The sequence below is a fragment of the Phoxinus phoxinus genome (assembly GCF_949152265.1).
Source record: "Phoxinus phoxinus genome assembly, chromosome: 15".
Taxonomy (NCBI): domain Eukaryota; kingdom Metazoa; phylum Chordata; class Actinopteri; order Cypriniformes; family Leuciscidae; genus Phoxinus; species Phoxinus phoxinus.
The window spans coordinates 23,599,336-23,620,393 of NC_136890.1; the positions used below are offsets into that span (position 1 = coordinate 23,599,336).

General features: G+C 36.9%; 1 protein-coding gene across 1 annotated transcript in view; it reads right to left on the reverse strand.

The window, feature by feature from the left end:
- ajap1 (adherens junctions associated protein 1) overlaps positions 1 to 19,659 on the reverse strand; it is a 90,476-nt gene extending 70,817 nt beyond the window's left edge. Inside the window, exon 1 of the mRNA XM_079637639.1 lies at positions 19,262 to 19,659. Coding sequence (XP_079493765.1) covers positions 19,262 to 19,281 — 20 coding nt within the window. The 5' untranslated portion in view covers positions 19,282 to 19,659. The remainder of the gene's footprint in view (positions 1 to 19,261) is intronic.
- Positions 19,660 to 21,058: the final 1,399 nt, after the last annotated feature.

The following is a 21,058-nucleotide window of genomic DNA, read 5'->3' on the forward strand; positions in this document are numbered from 1 at the left end:
TATGCCAAGTTACCAGGGTTATTTTAGTTAACCATAAAATTCCTGTACTAAACTGAAATAAAATAAAATATAACAAAAACAAACTTCAGTCATAACTCTCTGAGTGTTTGGTTTGGTGTTTGGTTTGAGTGTTTGGTTTGACTGCTTTACACGCCACTGCTGAAATCCACCCGCATTTTTGCGGGTGTTAATGTCAAGTCCTGGTGATGGATATGACAATGTTAATGTATTTGGTCTTGGCGGAATAGATCTGCTACTTCTGCTGCAGAGCAAGTACAGAGACTTTCTACTGACTTTCTATACCCCTAGCTATATAGGTGGAGCTGGGGGAGGCGGAGGGTTTCTGCAAAACTGCTTACAGCAAACAAAGAACCAAACAATTAAAAAAATGAAGCAGCAAACTCATTAGCTGCAGAATCAGCAGAATCCAATCAGCTCAAGCCATGTTAGATGATGACATTTTGATCAACCTTGTGCCACCTAGAGTTTCCTGACTGGACTATGTGTTTATTTGATCTATTTGCCAAAGCAACATTTCACATCTTCATTTAGTTTAACTTGATGTACTAAAATAACAAAAAAATAAAATAAGTAAGGAATAATTGACGACAGGCCGTTGAATTATTAGAAAAATAATGCACACCCGAGGTGGTAATGCGGTCACGACGCGAAGCTGTAGCATAAAATAAAATATTATACTAATGATACTAAAATAACACTGTTAGTCACTGTTAGTCAAATACAGATGAAAAGAGTTACAATTAGAAAACTACAATTGAATAGCATTCAGGCTTTTCAGCTAAATCAAAACAATTGTGAGAGAGTAAACAAAAATGAACACATGACAAAAATATAAAAGTTAATGTTTTTTTCTGTTTTTGCTCAACAGAAAGAAACTGTAACACATTAAACAAATGTGACAAATTGCCCCTTGAATAAATTCCCATCACAGGAATATATTTTTTAAATATATCAAAATGGCAAACAGTTATTTTAAATTGTAAATTAATAGCTGTTTTTTGTGATGTCAGCATGTAGCCGATGCATCCATTTCATAATGCTCATGAAGAGGTTTTCTGAAAGTCTTTGAAAGCAGCTGAAAGCAGATCCCATTAAAACACTCAGAAAATGCAAGTGTACATGAACAGGTGCAGGTAGCTGTTGTTTTATCGTTTGCAAAACAGCTCTTATGCAAGTCCCAAAGCTTGACTAACACAGCAAATACAGTTTCTTACATAGTATGTCTTAATTCCCAGTAAAAGTATTTAGACATCCTCACAACAAGATACATTTACAAAAGCAGAAATATTGCACAAGATATGAACACTTGTTTTTAGATGTTTCTTGTAATATCGTAGATATTGTAATATTTAAGATATCGTGTTCCCCACTTTTTTTTCTAAGCATACAGTAAATCAAACTAAATTTAGTCAGGGGAATTTTGCAATATTTATTCTGTAATTTTAAAGCCCAAGCCCATAGTAACTGATACTTACTGTCACCATATGTTTTTTTTGTTTTGTTTGTTTTTTTAATCTAGTTAAATGTTTTATTGTTGTCACTACCATGACAAAGCAACAGCAAATAGGAGTGTTGTTGTCTGTAATGGGCCGCTAACTACTGCAATTAAACATCATACTTTAATTTATCAGGGACAATTATTTAATTATATTATATTCTTAGTTTCTTACTGTGATTTCTTTAGCCCTAAGCACAGCAGATATTTGCACAGCCGATATTTAAACTCTTTAACCTGAAAAATAGATACACATCATTATTTTATTTTATCATAATTTTAATCTCATTAAAATAATGAGTCAACTTTTAAAGCTTTCTAATCTCTAATAGAATAACATGCATATTCAATGTGATTTATTTGAGTTCAAAGGTAAAAATGTGATATTTGCATCTAAAACTCCCTATGCGTCACTGCAAATGATTGACAGGAGCTGATATACCAGCCTGTATATGTGAGTTTTATGGACTCAAGCCAGTGACTATAGCATGCAAACAGAGAAGGAAGAAATCTGTGCATCTATTTTAATTCAGCTACAAGGGAAACACCCATTAACCCTGTGTCTTGTCACATCCTCTCTTCTTCTATTCCATCTGACAGCTCACTTGTCCTTTATCACCTCAAAAATGAAACTGAAGTGTGTGCTGAAGAACTCAAAATACACTGAGAGCAATAACAAGAGGATTCCTGATGTATATAAACAATAAAAGTGTTCATTTGAGTGCCTTCGGTGAGATCGGTAATCGCACTCGGTTATTGGGTGTATTTGTGTATTTTAATAGAACATTAGTGACCTTTTTATCACTAAAGACAAAGACAGAATGGATGCATTAAAGAATAAGAGAGAGGCAATGAGTGACATCTGTGTTATCCCTGAACTCATGTTCCCAGCATGTGCTCATATTGGTGAGGTTAATGGGTGGTATAGCAGTACTTCTTTACCCCTTAAGTGACCCCCGTGGTCAGGTTTAACATGCCGGCAGCGGTTGCTCTTTCTTTGGGCTCTATGCAGGCTGTCACAGTGAGACCTGAGTCTTTTTCCTGTCCTGACACTTTATGAGATCTGAGTGTGAAAACACTAGCCCTTTTCCAAATGACCCCAAGTCTACCTCTGTCCCTTTCAGCCCTTGCACCTCAACGTGTGTTTTGTTATAGAAGGTGTTGGAAGCGAGAGATTTGTGGACTTTAAAAAAAAAAAACATTTACCAAAAGCTGAAAAAGCTTTCACTTTATTTCAATGGCCCACTTCAGACATTTTACAAACTATAAGTAACTTTGCAACTATGTCAACAAACTCTCATTAGAGTATTAGTAGACTGTCTGCTGCTTAATATCTGCTAAAGCTTTATTTTGATGCTCCCTCAACAGACATTTTACTACTGACTGTGACTATATGTATCTTTGCAACGTGTCAACTTATTATAACTACTTAAACCGGTACTACCCTAACACCTAATCCTAACCTAAAAGTCTACTTACAGTCTTCAATCTTCTAATACTTTAATGAGAGTTAGTTGACATGTAGTTGACTCATAGGTATATTATATTATGGTATATGTTATTCATAGCTCATGTCTAAAGTTGACCATCAAAACGAAGTGTCAGAAATTCTCGTCCGAAATATTTGCACGTTAAAAATAAATACAACCTCCCGTTGTCAATAACGTTTTCACACTGCCTCCGAAACTTTCGTCCGTCATAAAAAAATTCGGATCTGGTTTGATTTTCTGTGTTTTCACATCCGTAGCACGCATTTTGAGATGTGTTTTGACAATTCAAAGCCACCGAACGACGAATAGGAAAATAGGCATGCGGAAATTTCAAACTCGGTGTGCAAGGACCTTACCCCTGAAAAAATTACTTTGTGCACTTTTCAATAGCATAAATAGATAATCTAATCGCAAAAATCAAGCCGCTCTAACTGTGTTTCCTTTATATTAGTAAATAGCTGATGCTTTGGGCATTGCAGTATCTTGCAGCTTATCAAGCTGTATCTCTCAATAGAGAGAAGTAGAATGCAAAAAGCTCCTGAAGGTTCAAAACATTTTCAACGTATCCTGACACTATGCTCATGCATATATGCATATACATATCTCAGACTTATACAGATTTCTTGGCAGTAAAGAATCTGATATATTTAAGCATTTGACAAGCAATATGATAATGTTTTTTTTATTTCAAGTCTGAGTAGTTTGGGGTTCTGAACAATTTCATATTAAAATTGTGTCCGTTAAACTTAAAATATCCACCAGCATGCTAAGGCCTATAGTCAATATTCAATAAGATGGAGATTCTCCGCTTCTGTAACAGTATATGTGTTATGATTCTTGTGCTCCTCTTGTGTATAAGGACTCTTATTTTGAAGTATAGGCTATTCTTATTCCCATTGTTTCTGCTCTTCCTGTGATTAATTACTATATTCAATCATTGAAGAAAAAAAAAATTAATAATAACTCACAATTTCCTCTCCAGGCTGAAGAGACCATTTTAAATTCTTTCTATGCTGAGACCTAAAACATTATTCAGTGTTCACAATCTTGGCACACTCAGCTACTGTGAGTTAATAAGGATGAAGTAGGATCAAGGTTGACTGGATAATCTTTTAAACACACAATTCTAAATGAAGTTTCTTTAGGCTCACTGAAAGGCCGCTGCACACACGTCATATAAGAAGAGGAAATGTGATGCTGGTTTATGTCAAAACAGCAATTTATTAAATTTATAGCTCAGTGACTACACCATATGCGGTGAGCAGTATTGTTTTAAAAGCATGAAAGTATCAAAGGAGACAAGATGAATGCAGAAATGCCAATGAGATTGTGTTCAGGACACCATTCAGATGAAAATCCCTCAGAGTCTCAGATAAATGCTGTTTAAAGCAGCTGATGTTTAACTGTGAGCGGCCCACATCTCTCTCTCTCTCTCTCTCTCTCTCTCTCTCTCTCTCTCTCTCTCTCTCTCTCTCTCTCTCTCTCTCTCTCTCTCTCTCTCTCTCTCTCTCTCTCTCTCTCTCTCTCTCTCTGACAGGAGCTGGGTGAATAAGGTGTATGGCTAAAGTTATAATGCAGAGATGATCACTCTCTTTCCTTCACTCACACGCACACACTGACAGGCTCCTTTCTAAATGTCAACCTCAGAAAGGATGGGGTTAGAGAAAGAGTGAAAATGAGTCGGGCGGGGTGGTATGGAAAAAGAATGAGAATGAAAGACAGAGTGATCGAGAATTAAAGGGAAAGTTCATGCTAAGAGTGCCTTAAATCTCTGTTGTGACATTTTTTATAGCTTTTCGGGAATGATTTAGTCGAGCCTATCAGTTTGACCTGCGGACTACAGCAATGAATATAAACTAATTCAGTATCCATGACCGTCCCCCCACACCTCTTCCCACCTTTGGTGTTTTCCCAAAAAGATCACGTTTAGTTTGGATATGCTATGGGCTGTGGATCTGATAGTTACGGAGTATGTGATTTTTAGAAAAGAAGGCAAGTTCTCAATTTCAAGTATTGGGAAGTGTAATGGTATCAACCAATTCAACTCATAATTCATTGATTCATTCAGTTCATTTTTGGTATGTTTCTTGCACAAAGAGAAAAAAGGGAAAACAAATGGGTTCTATGAATTCGAAATGACATGAGATTGAGTAAATAAGAGAATTGTAGTATAAACTATCCCTTTAAATATCTTGACATCCATGTCAACTACAGCATCTTCATTACAAATACCATGCTGACCTACCAGCTTTACCAACTGCTTTGTGCGAGTAATAAACTAAGGTCAACATTTTTTTAGCAGTGATGGCCACCAATCAACCACATCATTTGGATTTAATATATGTGCGTTTTCTGTTGGCTCTCATATATCAGGAGGACTGATTAGCTCCACATACAAAAAGCTTTACCTTCATTAAATTATCTAACAAAACATGTGCCTGTCTTAGCAATGCACTCCGACACAACCCAATTCCATTGGCAGAGAAAGAGGGAGAGATCCCTTAGGAGGTCCCGCAATGGAAATGTCAATTTTTTTCTACATCATCAGTTTTCTGTGAGTGCCTGACTCAATTACCAAACTGCCTTTTAATGTAACTGAAATTTGTTGAGGCAAAACATTGACATTTAGTCAAGTTATATTGGCAAAACCCTGCCTCATATGAATCTCGCACTACATTATCTAAATTTCTAACCAAGCTTAAAAACACCTAAAGGTGTTTTTCTTATAAAACTGTGACTTTAAATTCTAAAACTTGGTTTGCTTCATGCCGTTTCATACATCTTTGAAGGGCTTTAATTAGTTGAATGTTAAATATGCACAAAACTCCTAAGGGCTGTATTTATTAGAAACTACACTGCGGTACTCCTGCTGGTCATAAAGCTGTTTCGCTGTGCTTACTGAGAACGAGCTTAGAAAAAGATTTTCTTTGACTCATACGAGTTTCTTTGTACCCGCCTTCAAATATTCTCCACTGAGCTCAAGCAAAACATGATACATAATAGCTGATTAAGTCAGAATCCTCAGTTCCTGAGAGGCACCAAGGCTTCATAAAATACTGGCATGAAGTGAATAGTTGACTGCAGTCTATATGCCAGTCATTTGTTTGAATTTCTTTCAATAACTTTGCTGATATGAGATCAGCTCATTTTCTAAAGAATAAAGTGATAGGAAACTGATCTGAGAACAGCGCCCTTGGATTCCAAAGTGTTATACTTATGGGTTCAAGTGTCATTGAGGTGATGGATTGGCCTCAGAGTGCATGCTGACTGATGCCGCTGATTTATAATGTGCTCTATGTATTGGTTCACGTCTTGTTCAAATAAAACCGGCTTCTCTTGCCAGCACTTCCCTGATTAGGGATCTACTTTTACTAAATGCCCCAGGGTTTTCTAAACCAAAAATGCATCAAACTCATCAATAACTGCCCTGTTATAACAGTTCCTAAATTCTATGAATGAGTGTTAAATGTTGTAATGTTTGCACAAAATTATATGTTAGTTATAAATGGTGTTTGTGACTCATTTTAATCATGTCCAAATACACTTAAGTATGGTAATGTGTTTGGGAAATGTGTGTTCTAGTCATTGTGTGGTAATATATTTAGGATGTGTCTTGTAGGTTGTAGTCTCAGCAAGCCCACAGACCACCCACAGACCGCCATTGGGCTGTTCACAGACCGTCTAATACAGCCATTTTCCTACTGTGGGAATAAGTGGGTCGTGCAAATTGGGAAAATGGTGGTGTGCTCATGCCATGACAGAAATGTGAAAAAATATGAGTTCTTATAATCAATAAAGAAGTTCCTTGGTGGGCAGAACTTGATGTAAATGATGCACCACACAAGAGTATTACACATACACTACTGGCCCAAAGTTAGGAATAATTACAATTTTTTATGTTTTTGAGAGAAGTCTCATGTCTTATGGAGTATTTAGTAGCATTTAGTTGATTAAAAATACAGTAAAAACAGTAATATTGTGAAATATTATCATTAGTACTATTTTAATATATTTCTAAATATAATTTATTCCTGGGATAGTAAAGCTGAAATTTAGTCTTTACAGTCACATCCTTCAGAAACCATTCTAATATAATGATTTGGTGCAGTCTCCAGTGTCATGTGATCCTTCAGAAATCCTTCTGATTTGATTGATTGATTGATTGATTGATTGATTGATTGATTGATTGATTGATTGATTGATTGATTGATTGATTGATTGATTGATTGATTGATTGATTGATTGATTGAAGTTTGGGGTAAGTAAAAATATATATATATTAAGAAAGGATGCTTTAAATTGATCAAAAGTGACAGTAAAGACATTTATAATGTTACAAAAGATTTCAAAACACTTATAATAAGAACCTTTATTAACAATGCAGCACCAATAATAATTGATAATTATTCCAAAATGAATTCCAGGATTCCAAAATTCTGACCGGTTGTCTGATTCAGAAAAAAAATGACGATACTGTCAGTTCTTTACTCTAAAAAGTAATTCAGGTGACCTGTTAAAAAAAATTTTTTAATTGTTTTAGAGTGTAATTATTAGTTTAAAAAGAACCAATCTAAATCATTCTGATTAATCTTTCACTGAATGAATTCTTTTTGAAATCAGTCAGAGCAGCTACTGCATCAACATAAAATATGACTACTGAACTGCAAGTTCAATGTTTATGCATCATTACTTCAATAGCCTATTAGGCTGCACTTCTCTCTTGCTGTGCCACCGAGAAAACAAAAATAGATTTGCTTCTTTATCTGTAAACCTCACAGTCATGCCTTAATGTGTATTATACACACAAATAGTTTGAAATGTGACCCCTAAACGTCTTGTAATAAGCAAACTACTGTATAGCTGGTTATTTCTCATTGCTTACAACAGCCAGACGGTCTAAGTGGGCTGTAGTTCTTGGCTGTAAGAAGCTTAAATGGGCCAGACTTTATGCAGAAGTCAGGGGCAGTGGTGGTTTGGTAGAGTGCTGTTTGAAACATCCACATGAGAAGCGGTGTTTAATCACATACTCTAAGCTCTCTTTCACTGCTGTTGCCATGGAAGGATGACAGGCTGATGTGCTGCTGAGTGCAGTTTGTGTGCATGAGCACAGCATTTTTTATCCACACAGAGTGAGAACAGAATGAATCCACTTGGAGAACATCTAAAGCCTGAACAGAAGACTTTGAACTGCCAGATGATCACCTCAACTTCCTGATATGAGTGGAAATATATACTGCTAGTGCCACAGATTCAAAAAGAGACTATTTTCCTTTAGGATCACTGGAAAAACTAGATTATTACTGATTTTAATCTGTCTCTGAACCAGAGAGTTTCTAGTAAATTTCCGAAAAACAGAAATACAACATCCTCCTTTTCTATCAACATTCTTTGATGTAACCGAATGGGAGTCAGTGTTCCGAAACCGGCTGGTTCCAAGCACAAGGATAAAGTGTTAGACCGGATTAATCTGACTCCACACAAAGATTAATGAGTCTCCCTATAATTAATATGACTCCATCTAGTTTTAAAGTGATTTAACTGATTATTTATGATTGATAAGGGAATACATTTTTCTTAAATTACTTTTTAAAGGAAATCATAAGATTTACTGTAGGCATAATAATAACGTTCTATCCTGATTAAACAAATCACTGTGCAATGTAATGCGTCAGAGGCTCTTATAAAAATAGCCTACTCAAAATCCACAAATTATATGATGAACCAGAAGTTTAGTCACCTTAAGAAAATAATATCACTCTAGTAAGAGTCTCAAGATATAAACAAATTACTAAGATTTCAGCTCAACGCCGGTGCTTTAAAAAAAACTACAACATTATTTTTTTTTTTGGTTAGAGATGGTTAGAGAGTTAAAACAAAACTATAAAAAGTATGTTATATGTACCAGTATGATGGATAAATCATAGTACCACTGTACTAGTATAGTAACAACCTGCAAGAAATGAAAAGGCTGACTGTAAACATCTGCTCAAAAGTTGCACTGCGCATTGATGTGCAAGAGAAGTTGCATATAAACATCTGCTCGAAAATTGTTTATGTACTGGTTCTCGATGTGTTTCTTCTGATGCTCGGATGCACATCTGAAATACTTGACATAAACTGCCACTTGTTATCTATAAGTACATCTATTGGACTGTGAACTCTATGAAATGCCTCATCATATGTTGTATATATGATGTACAGTCAGCAAACAACACTTGACATCCTACAAAACTGCAGTTTAACCTTCTGATAGAAAAACCAACTTGTTTTGCATGGGTCACTCCACAAAACAAGTTCAGTCTGTATCATACTTACTACCTTTTACTCCTTGTCACCTTTATGTTGTATTGTCTAAATAGTCTTTTTACTTGCCTTTTTATAAGCCTTTCAACAACCCTCATGAGTGTTCATATTATGAGATCATCAACTATAAAAGAGGCCCTGCAGAGTTTTCTTCCCAGTTGCACTTTTTCACATCCCATTGTTGTGAATTTGAAAGATGTAGATATTTCAGTCTCTGTTTTACTGTAATTACAAGTGAATAATCCCACCTTATCTCATCGTATACTTACTAGTGAAAAAAAAATTAAAACTGACATTCCCAGAATTCCCTGTGTGGCACATCAAATTTAAAGGTGCAGTAAGCAATTTCTGAGAAACGCTGTTGAAAGGATCGGACCGAGCACCACAGCAAACTTGTAGCCACAATCAGCAGTAGGGGGCAGGTACGGTCATGAAGGGGGAGGAGAGAGAGTGAGCAAGAGGGAGATTTGAAGAAAGACTGACTGTAGAAAGAGAGATGGATGAGAAACATAAAAAAATAAAAAAGGTCAGAGGACAATGACTAAAAAAAGAAGGGTTACGATCAGGCAAGAGCTCTAGTAACCGCGTTAATATTAGAAACGCTTTCCAGCACTGAAGAGTGGAAATGGGCATTGATGCATTGACAAATGTTGCATTGTTTCTGCTCCATTCGCGAGTAATATTGGTTTTGCTTCACTTCAGTTATGATAAAGAGATATCCAGTCTTGCATTACATGTTTATGCATTTTGGGGGTGGAGCAATGAAGGGGTGTTTGTTTGGGTTGATTTTGAACATCATTGTCTCTCACCTTTAATTTTTTTTTTATTTATACAACATCTAAATTATAGTATTGACCTCAGCTTGAAAAAACTACTTGTGATGAGATTTTACTTGTTTTTCTCATATCTCTTTTTTTCCCAACACCTGTGTTTTTATGGTGGTTGTCAGTGTATTATAATAAAGGTACAAAACAGACTGCATTACTTCAGAAGGTTGGTATATTAACATTATATCAGTAATTGATATCCGTTTTTTACTGTTCAATCCATAAAACCTCAAATGTTGCTACAGTATTTTTTATAGTGATGTTCAGGCGTCCACAGATGTGCTGTTTATTTTATTGGGTTTTTTAACAATGTTTTTTCATCTTAATTAAAAATATTAAAACAGAATATGGAAAGGTTAACCAGACCAGAATAACAAATACATCTTAAGGGATCTTGTAATGGGATAGGAATGTCATTATTTATTCATGCTCATACTGTTGTAAACCTATATGACTTACTTTTTCTGCAAAAAAACAAAACAACATTGAACCCCATTAACTTTCAATGAATGGACAAAAAAAGACATTCAAAATATCGTCTCTTGTGCTTCAGCAGAAAGAAATTCGGAATAGCATCAGCGTGACTAAATGATGACAGAATATAATTTTTGGGGGGTGAACTATCCCTTTAAATTGCAACAATATCACATCAACATCTCCCACGAGTCTGTATCAGTAACACTTCATTATCTTTGTTTATCCTGAGGAACATATGTGTCTGTTAAAAAATCAGACCAAGGAGCAAACAACTGATAATTTATCCGTAACAACAGGCTGGAGAGAGTTACAGCTGAGTGGAAATGACGATTTTGTGGGATTGGGGGGGGGTTTAAAGTGCTCCCAGAGTTCCTACTTTAATTTGGAAAGTGCCTCTGGCAGTCGCAATAACTGCAGATTAGCAATGAGGGAATTTCTCTAGGGAAGAGAGCTATACACAGAGAAACACCTCCGTCACATTCCTCCGCAAATGTTTTCTTTTCCAAAGGCCAGATTTCAACTACTGAATTGTCCTATGTTGCCCAACACACACTCGCTCATCCTCTCTCTTGCCGTTTCTCCCACCTTCTCTGTTTATCTCTCCTCTTTTACAGCTCTTTCGAGAGATCATTTGCACGCTCTGGCTGGGAGTTTTATTTGTTGGTTCTTGGTGGAGGACATCAAATGAAAAACATTAATCACACTGGTGTCAGAGCGAGATGGGGATACGCAGAAGAAAGGCGAATATTTTTTGGGAAGGGGGGCATTCTAAAAAAATAGATAAAGCGTATAACAGAAAGAGCAAAATGCTATAAACTGAAGTGTAGTGGTGTTTTACAGAGGCACTATAAGACCCATCACTCTGTCTCTTCCTAAGGCAATCAAAAATTGTCAGCACAGACCATAGCTTCACACACACCACAGTGGCCCAGGGCCCAGAATCCTCACTCGAAGACTATATCAGATGGCTGTACATTTTCAGCTCCTCCACCAGATCACCTGATCACAGAAAAGACTTCAGAGGCATTACCATTTTTAGTAGGACTGTCAATGTAATGGTTTAATTTAGTGTGATTACTTAAAACAAATCATCGCAATTAATCATGCCCCCTGATCTGTGCGTAAAGTCTATAATAAGAAATGTTCATACCTTCAAAGAAATTCAATCTAGAAGTGGAAGCCCAATGTTTTCACACTCAGTGTGGAGTGAGTGAGGAGCTTTCACTGGACACATTCTTACAATATACAAACAATAATTGACTTACTTTCAAAATGCATTGCTGTGGACTGTATGGTATTAAACCACATTTACAATACCGTTTAATAGTTTTGGACCCAGCAAGTCAATAAGACTGCATTTATTTGATAAAAAAATGTAAAATTACTGATTTATTTTTATTTGATCAATTGTGAAAAATTGTAAAAGCTATTTTGTTTCAGTTTTGCACACAATTTAGAAATAAGTAAATCAAATCACAGATAAAATGTTTTCCTCTATAACCATACCACGTATTTCAAATGCGTATATGAATGCTCCATTTTAACTGTAAAAATATGCAATAATTGAATATAACTTAAATGATATGTAACTGATTTTACATGTAGTAAATCAACATGTGTTGTGAGTCTGATAAAAGGACTTGCTTGTCACATTTAAGGAGCTCATGAAGCTCCCAGATGTAATCAATTAAATAAAGGTGGAGTTGGGAAGGGAAGGTGTAGTGATGCCAGAAAAACTGCAGCCACTTATACATCATTAGCATTTTGATTGACTCCATGTATGACATTCTCCTTAACAGCAATTTAATCAATGATAAACATGTTTCATAATTATATTACTGGTCTCATCAGGACTTGATGAAGTCTTAATGGACAGAAAGCCTCCTTCTCCTTTGATTGCCTTTTTAAAGTAGAAGTGTATTTAGACTAAATGAAATCTTTGGAAAGCAATACTTGCTAATATTGTATTATAGATGTTTAGTCATAGATGAATGGGACTGCTAATGTACTGTACTGTGTATATTTCTCCACAAAGACCACCATAGAAAAATAGTGCTGTACGTTCTAAACCTGATACTGCTGCATCACAGATCACTGATGCCAGATCACTCTGTTTCCGAGACTGTTTGGATACCGAGCGGATTTTCTGAGCTATGACACCTTGATATATAGTTTCTTCAGAAAAAGTGAAACATGAGGTGAGAGAGAGTAACATTTTGTATAAAAGAAATGGGGAAGGTCTTTTTGAGATCATTGAAAAGTAAAAAAAAAAAAAAAGTGGTAGTGGTAGTGGTGGTAAAAAAAAAAAAAAGATAGTGTGTTTTGTGCCTCTCATTTGAAATGTGTGGGTTATGTGTGATATCCAGACAGAAGCTCTGAGTAATGTGTGTGATAGCAGTGGATACAAATATCGGATGTATAGATGTGAAGTCCATATTTCAGCAAGCCCAACATCAAACTCAAGAGAGTCCATTCATAAGTGACCAGCGATGCTAGTTTTCAGCATAGAAGATGAAGCAATAGAGTGCCTCATACTGTATATTCATTAATTCATCACTCAGACCTCTAAAGACATTGCGCTGATTTGAAGCGGCACAATGTTATCATCCAACTTCAGTCTTGTCTAAGATCAAAGACCAGGAATGAGACCAGGTTGTTGCTTCTAAAATTATACTGAGACCAAGAGCATAAAAGCACAAGTCGGTTTGCATCCAAGCCTCTCTGGTAGTTCTGCAGCACAGTGTGCTTCGCTGCAATATTGGCCTTATTAAGAAGGAGTGTTAATTGAAGACATGAAGCTCCAGTGTAAATCTATACTGTAATCTCCAGTTCCTCATCAGCTGCACTTTCTCACCACAGGAGCATATCAATACTAGCACTGCCTTCACACAACACAATGCTCCTCTAACAACATTCCTCTAATGCGCTTCTAATGCTCTCCTCTTATGGATCAATGGAGCCTGCCAGTGTTATTGCAAGCGGTATTCGGCTTGATTGACCCTTTTGACAAATTGAGTTTTGCCATCTGAGCCACAACTAACTGGAGAGTTTAATCAGAATCACACTTACTTCACTTTATTGCTAAAAATTCCCTAAATAAAGCTGTCCTCTTAGATTGTCAAGAGATTCGTTAAGGAGCTAATTCACCTTTGGCTAAGCCCCGCCCCCCTTAGTTACTGTTGCTACCTCCGACAACTTCATCTGGGCTCTGGTTTGGTATCAACATGGCTTATGCTGTGACTGCTCTTCCTGCTGAAATTTTATCAAACTTTTATAAAGCAGCAAATAAAGTGTCCGATAGAAGTAGGCAAAAGTGTCTGCAGTGTGCGTTTGAAGGCTTTATTAAAGACATACGGTGAAACGCGAGCAACAACAAGGCATCCAAATACAGGCAAAAGCATAACGGTCACAGACATTCTCTGGTCACAGTCAAAAAATGAACACAGCATATCCTAATCGAGACGGAGGCTGTGACTAACAATATCAGGAGAAACACTGTTCATGCAAAGCTGGGTAGGTCTCTATTCACTTCTATAATCGTTATTATTTACAAAGCAAACGGACTACGCGAGTATAAAGCTGTATTTATTAGCAGCGTGTGCTAGCGTATCAACAATTAGGGCAGAGAACCGAAATCATAAATCTAAACCAGCATAAAACTGTCTAACTATAACTTCACAGTAAGGTTAAAAGCTAAATGTATCTTAGAGCACAAAAGTGAGCTTGTTGATCTTGAGGGGTTTTGCTGACTGAGGACGTCCACACAGTTTAATCCAAAGACGACACTTGTCAGTATTTAACTTCGGTTTTGGGAAGGGGGAAAAACGGACATCCCCCTCCAACCTCTCTGGGAAACGCGTATCTGTGTTACAAATGCCCCCGGCACAACGTTTAACCATATTTTTTATAAAACGACGACGTAATAGCCTGCCGAGACCAAAAATATGAGCCGCCTGCGTTGAAGTCAATGGAGCGCCGTGAAAAAGTGTCGGACCCTCTGTGGGAGCTCGTTCTTGGCTGCGCTGTGATTGGTCAATATACATTCTAGGGCGTGGCTTAGCCAAAGGCGAATTTGCGCCACTTTTATGAGCAGTATTTTAGCTGCATAAAAAGGGTTATTATTTAATCACTCCGTTTAGCCAAACATATAAATAGTTATATGCTGAGAACATTTAAATTAAATGATTGTCATTCTTTGTCAATTTTAAGTTAATTTAAATTAAGTGACTTGTTCATTTGTCACTATGACAGAAACTTGAATTTGATATGAATAAAAGACCACATGAAATCAAAACTTGAACTAAACTGTTTAATAAATATCCATAGTGTACCCTGTTTGAAAAAACATATTTCATAATAATTCAATTCAACTTTTCTCTACTGAAATGACTTGTTTTTCACTGATGTAATAAAGGTGGTGAAAAGTAATATTAACCAAAAATATCAAAGCAACCCAACAGCGATCCAATCAACTCCTGATGCACAAAATCAATTATTTAGATTTTTTTAAATGACATCGGTAGAGTTATATGCATATGACGTATTTCCCTAAGTCAGTGATATACAAAGTTCATGTTTAGTGATGGATGTCTAGCTGGTTGCACACAATGGCCCAGGGTGATTCACTAAAGACCACACAGACAGGCTGCAACAGAGAGTTTGATTTAATGTCCAATTAACTGAAGAGCGCATGACCTGCAAGAGACTACCTCAGCTCAACACACACACACACTCACACACACACGTCTTCAGCTCATCAATGCAATATTTGAGAGCCCTTTTCTGAGACACTAAAAAAAACATTTCCTCTAATTGACGTCAGTAAAATACTGTTTTAAAGCTTCATCTTTGAACAGTTCACAATTTAGTGCAGCACACCAACGGTCACAACACTGATATCCACCACTGTTCCAATCCTCTAAATATGAGATTCAGGTGAAATCACAAGAAGGCTAAATGTACAATATTCTACATTTTCTAGATTCAATAAACCATTGAATACAAGACTGCCTTTACTTCATCCAATCACTTGTTCTTATTTACCGTTGAGGCTCTTTAATTCAGGATGTTCACTTCTAAAATCGGAAAGTATCAATACCATAAAACACAACTAAACCTCAATGTTTGTATTTTATGGTTGACTGTGGCCAATGAGTAATTGACAACATAAAAACATGCGGAGATTAAATGTTAGGGGTCTTACTGTGAAATTTATAACATGCTAATTTGTAAAAATCTGCAAAAGCAGAAACTCACAATTTATTTTATCCACAGCATATAAACTAAGCAAACAATTATATTGCACAATAATATTCAATAAAGTAACCTATTACAATTACACTAAACTTTTTAAAATGTTTATTTATTTATTTATTTTGTAATAAATGCACTGCAAAAAATACTTTCTTAGTTAGTATTTTTGTTTTGTTTCCAGTCCAAATATCTAAAAATTCTTAAACCAAGAAGCGTTTACTAGAGAAGTAAAATGACATAAGAAATTCTATTTTGTTTTAAGATAAAAAGAAAGTAATTTAAGTAATTTTTGCTTAAAACGAGCAAAATTATCTGCCAATGGGGTAAGCAAAAAAATCTTGGTTTCCATTCGAATTAAGATTTTTTTTCTTGTTTTCCATTCGAATTAAGATTTTTTTGCTTACCCCATTGGCAGATAATTTTGCTTGTTTTAAGCAAAAATTACTTAAATTACTTTCTTTTTATCTTAAAACAAAATAGAATTTCTTATGTCATTTTACTTCTCTAGTAAATGCTTCTTGAATTAATAATTTTTAGATATTTGGACTGGAAACAAAACAAAAATACTAAGTAAGAAAAGCATTTTTTGCAGTGTGGTTTGTTCACCTGTCACTTACTCACTCTCATATCATTCCAAACCCATAGAGCCCGGGACAGATCAAGCCGGTTATTTGTTATTTTTCATAACAACATGAGCCGCTTAAAATGTAGAAAGTTATAACCATAAATATTCTAAATGTTTAGCAAGCGCTTATGTTAACATCTTGTATCTCCTTGTTTCGGTTTCTCCTTTTGAATGATGAATTTAGACTATTGATACCTGCTGATAGGCTAGGCTGCATCGGAAATCGCATACTACTATAGTAGGTGAAAAACAGTATGTCCGAATTCACATTAGGCCGACTCATAATAGACGCTCGTGGGCAAAAGTTCCCCTGATTACCTGCTACTTCTGGTGAGATTCTGAAGTGTGCTTACCATGGACACTTTACTATCCCAGGAGGCCACAGGAGAGGATTTTTAAATGGCAGTGAAGCGACATAACTGACACTGGTAGGTCACATGATAATGACAGCATAATAAATGTAGTACATCCAGACATTCATACTACACACATTCATATAGAACATACTTTTTTAGCGGTCGTGAAGTACTTACTTACTCAAAATAAGTACCTACTCGAGAGAGTATGTGATTTCGGATATATGACAGTTATTGCTTATTTGCTTAAATGCAGGCGCATGCTAGTTTGCAGTTGACTGTAGTCTGTGCTGTGTGTTCAAGCGCAGCTTTTTGGTCCAGATGCACCCAAAGTGAGGTTTTCATCACCGCTAGTCGGCCTGGTGTGTCCCAGGCTCAAGACATTTGTTTAACTTTGGAACACAAATGAAGATCTTTTTAACGAAATCTGAGAGCTTTCTGTCCCTCCATTGACAGTCTATGCAACTATATAGTTGTACTTGTATAGTTTTTTTTTCTCTCTCATCAAAACCGATTATGCTCATCAGTGGTTGTATATCAAGCAGGGACACGTTTGTGTGCATTATATTTTGTGATTTCACCGGAACGAATAGAGAGTCTCCTCAACGGATTGAAGCGCGTGTCTGAGTGAAGACAGTGCGGTGTGCACGAGCCAGAAGACAAAACACTGTATCCACGCCAATGATCGCACATTTCAGTGCTAGATTGTCTCTTATTTATCAAACGAACGAAATGAATGCTCTGCTAGTTAACTGGAGATGTTTTATTTATATGTATTGGAACATTTGGATCAAAATAAAATGGCTCCGCCCCTCAAAGAATCGGAATCGAGAATCGAAAAGAACCGAAATCGAAAGGAAGAATCGGAATCGGAATCAGAATCGTTCAAATCAAAACGATGCCCAACCCTACACATGGATTACTTAATGTCTTACTACCTTTCTGGGGCTTAAATGTAGTTGCGTAGTCTGTCAATGGTGGAACAGAGCACCATTGACAGTTCCGAAGATGTACTAAAGTCTTATGGGTTTGGAACAAAATGAGGGTGAGTACCGGGTAATTAAAGGGGTGGTAAAATGCCATTTTCACAAGATGTAAAATAAATCTCTGATGTGTGTGTGTGTGAAGTTTTAGCACAAAATACCCCACAAATATGTTTATGAAGATTGTTAAAGTTGTCCCTTTTTGAGGGTTTGCAAAAACGTACCGTTTTGTGCCTGGCCCTTTAAATGTAAATGAGCTGCTGCAAAGGGCGAGGTTTCAAGAGGTCAAGTGTGTTAGCAGCTGCGATTACCTCACGCAGACACACTAAAATGACAGAAACTGTTCTGCCTTTAATGTTAAAATGAAGTCAGACAACGATGGAGAGAAGAAGTGACAACATGTAGAATGCAACATGACGTCTCTGAATGGTTAGTTGATGAATTTATGTTGCTGATGTGGAGTTAACTATCTTCAATTAGGATATTCTGTAATGGTAATCTATAAATCGCTCGTATAGGAACTGTTGTGAGATGCAGACAGAAAAGATGGACGCTAAAGTTTGAGCTGACCAGGGGGGCAGTGTTCCGAAAGACATTGAAGCCGACCTGGGCGCCGCCATTGGCTAGCGGACCCCTACCTGCTGTTAGCATTCCATTGACTCCCATTCATTTTGGCGTCACTTTGACAGCGAATAACTTTACATCTGAGGCGTTTAAAGACACCGTTTGTCCATTGTTTATTTCTAAAGAAACACGAAAATGTATAAAAGGCTCCATTACCTTGTATCTTACGTTATGGCCCCGTAGAAGCAGTTTTTGTAAAAATAGGCTAACGATTGCGTCATACCCGCGCGACTCTGTCGCACAAGTCGAAAAATTACCGTATGGACAGGCAGAGAAGCTTGCAAGCAATCGGGAGGACGTGGAGGCATAAAGTCAAGGGAGAAGCCCATAGAGAGTGATAAAGTTGCTCCCGTTGCTAGCTCATGGACAGCAAATACCCACGCTCTCCGTCTCTGCGAGATTCGGAAGGGAATGATTCAGATTTCTCTCGGCACAGCTACTAGAAGACCTACAGGTTGCTCACGTCACATCTACGTCGTCAAGCTCAGTTTGAGCCTGCGCAGTTCGCCTTGCGATCAGGAAGTGAGTGCTTCTAATTGACTTCATTTCTCTCCGTTGAAACCTATGGGGTCGCTGTGTCCAGTTTATATACTGTCTATGGAGCTGACTCACGAATGTACTCTTATACAACAACTTTTGTGGTGTGCCGTGGGCGGAGCTAAAGAGTCTTGCACAATACATGGCATTATTCCTGGATAACTTTTGATTCACTATTATATTCGTTTTTGTTTAACGTTATAGTATGCACTTACCCGCCGATTGCCAACAACACACAACACATTTAATGTTAGGCTATAACTTACTTACCGCCTGCAATTCCGACTCATGACCGGGATATTTTATCGCCGCTCCATCTTTCAGTTTCAAACGTTCTGCAAATCCAACGTCGAACTGGGACTTGTTTATAAAACTTTTGTTACCGAAATGCCGGGAAGAAACAAACACACTTGCACAACTCTGTTGCTGCCCCGGAAAAACTAACTGCATCCACTGTTGCCCTAACGTTGGGTTCTTGGAAAAGCTGAACAAGGTTATCTTTCCCTCACATCCAAAAACACACTTCTCTGGTGACATTGTTAATTTCGTGGTCTAAAAACAGAATGACAGCGTTGCATACGGCTTCCGTAACTCGGTTACGTTCTCGCTCTCGACTCGCTCTGGTTGACGTGTGTGTGCACGCGCTGTTCCAGGAGAAGTGCCCATACAAGGAGTTCCACCCTTAATGACGTTATACTGAGCCATACTTGAAAAACTTTCCGAAACTTATACAAATCCTGCAAGAGTGTATTTGGCACTGAAATACTCCGTCATATGCCCAACTCATTTATTCAACTTTGACCATGTTAAGCATGATAATCCAACTCTTCAACAGTGTAAATAAGTCAGAATGCATGAAATAGCATTAGACATCCCCGACCCCTTCAATGACAGAATTTAAATTTTTTGGGTGAATTAACCCTTTAATATCTACATACTTTTTGGTTAGTCAGTGAAATGACTTACACATCTATATAGGCTATATATTTGTATTCTATTATACATAATAAATAGGGTCTATAAATATAAAATAAACATAATTATTTATATAAATAATAATAATAACACATGTAGCCTACATATTTTTATTAATACTGTGTATGTAGGCAGTTGGCATTGAAACTCGCTATGTTTTGGAACAGAGCCACACTCAGGTGAGGTACAGTAGGTGGTGGAGGAAGTGCCCTTAACGGTCAAGTTTTGTTTTTCATACTACAGACTGTACAATAGACCTATCTTTTTGAGTTGTTGCAACACTTTCTGGATTCTTCTACATCAACTCATTTTTTTAAGATTCATGAACTCATTTCCATTTCCAGCCACAGGGGACTCTGTTTCTCTCATCATTTGCCTCATTCTCTGTCTTCTCATGATTATCAAGTCAAAGACCTGCATATTGTCATGTCTGCCACTTGTATTTGTGTACCTGAGGACCCGTGGTGAGATTTGACTCATTCTGAGACAGCCCAAACAAGATTCTCTCCGCACGAAATAATTAAAATGAGGCACAATGTGTCGGTTTGAAGGCTGTTAGACCATGGCAAATTTGATTTGCCAACCATAGTAAAAAAAAAAAAAAAGAAGAAGAAGAAGAAAAAGAAAATGTGACGGCACAGAGTATTTGGATAATTTAATGTATATTTAAAGGCATATTTCCAGGAAACAATTTTAATTTCTCCTTCAGTCATGTTTACAGGGAATCAACATGGGCATATTACCTCCCGTAAACAGAATAAACTGTCCACGGAGACAGGAAATAAGGCATTCTGTTCTCAAGGGGGGCCGAAGGCACAATGAGAGTGGGCTGAGAGAGAGCTGCTTTTTCCATCATGTGAAAAATGATAAATCATACCATCAAATTACACGGTCTGATGTTAAAATAACACTTGGTTTTTCTCTATAAGTGATTTTCTGCATGAAAACTTTCTGCAGCTACTGAAATACCATGTGGATACTCATGATATCAGTCTCTGACCCATACGTCTCTTAGGACCACTAACTGCCAACACACTCCAACCGACAGCACCTTTATTTACAGAGGATGCTAAATACACGTCATGCTTTTCT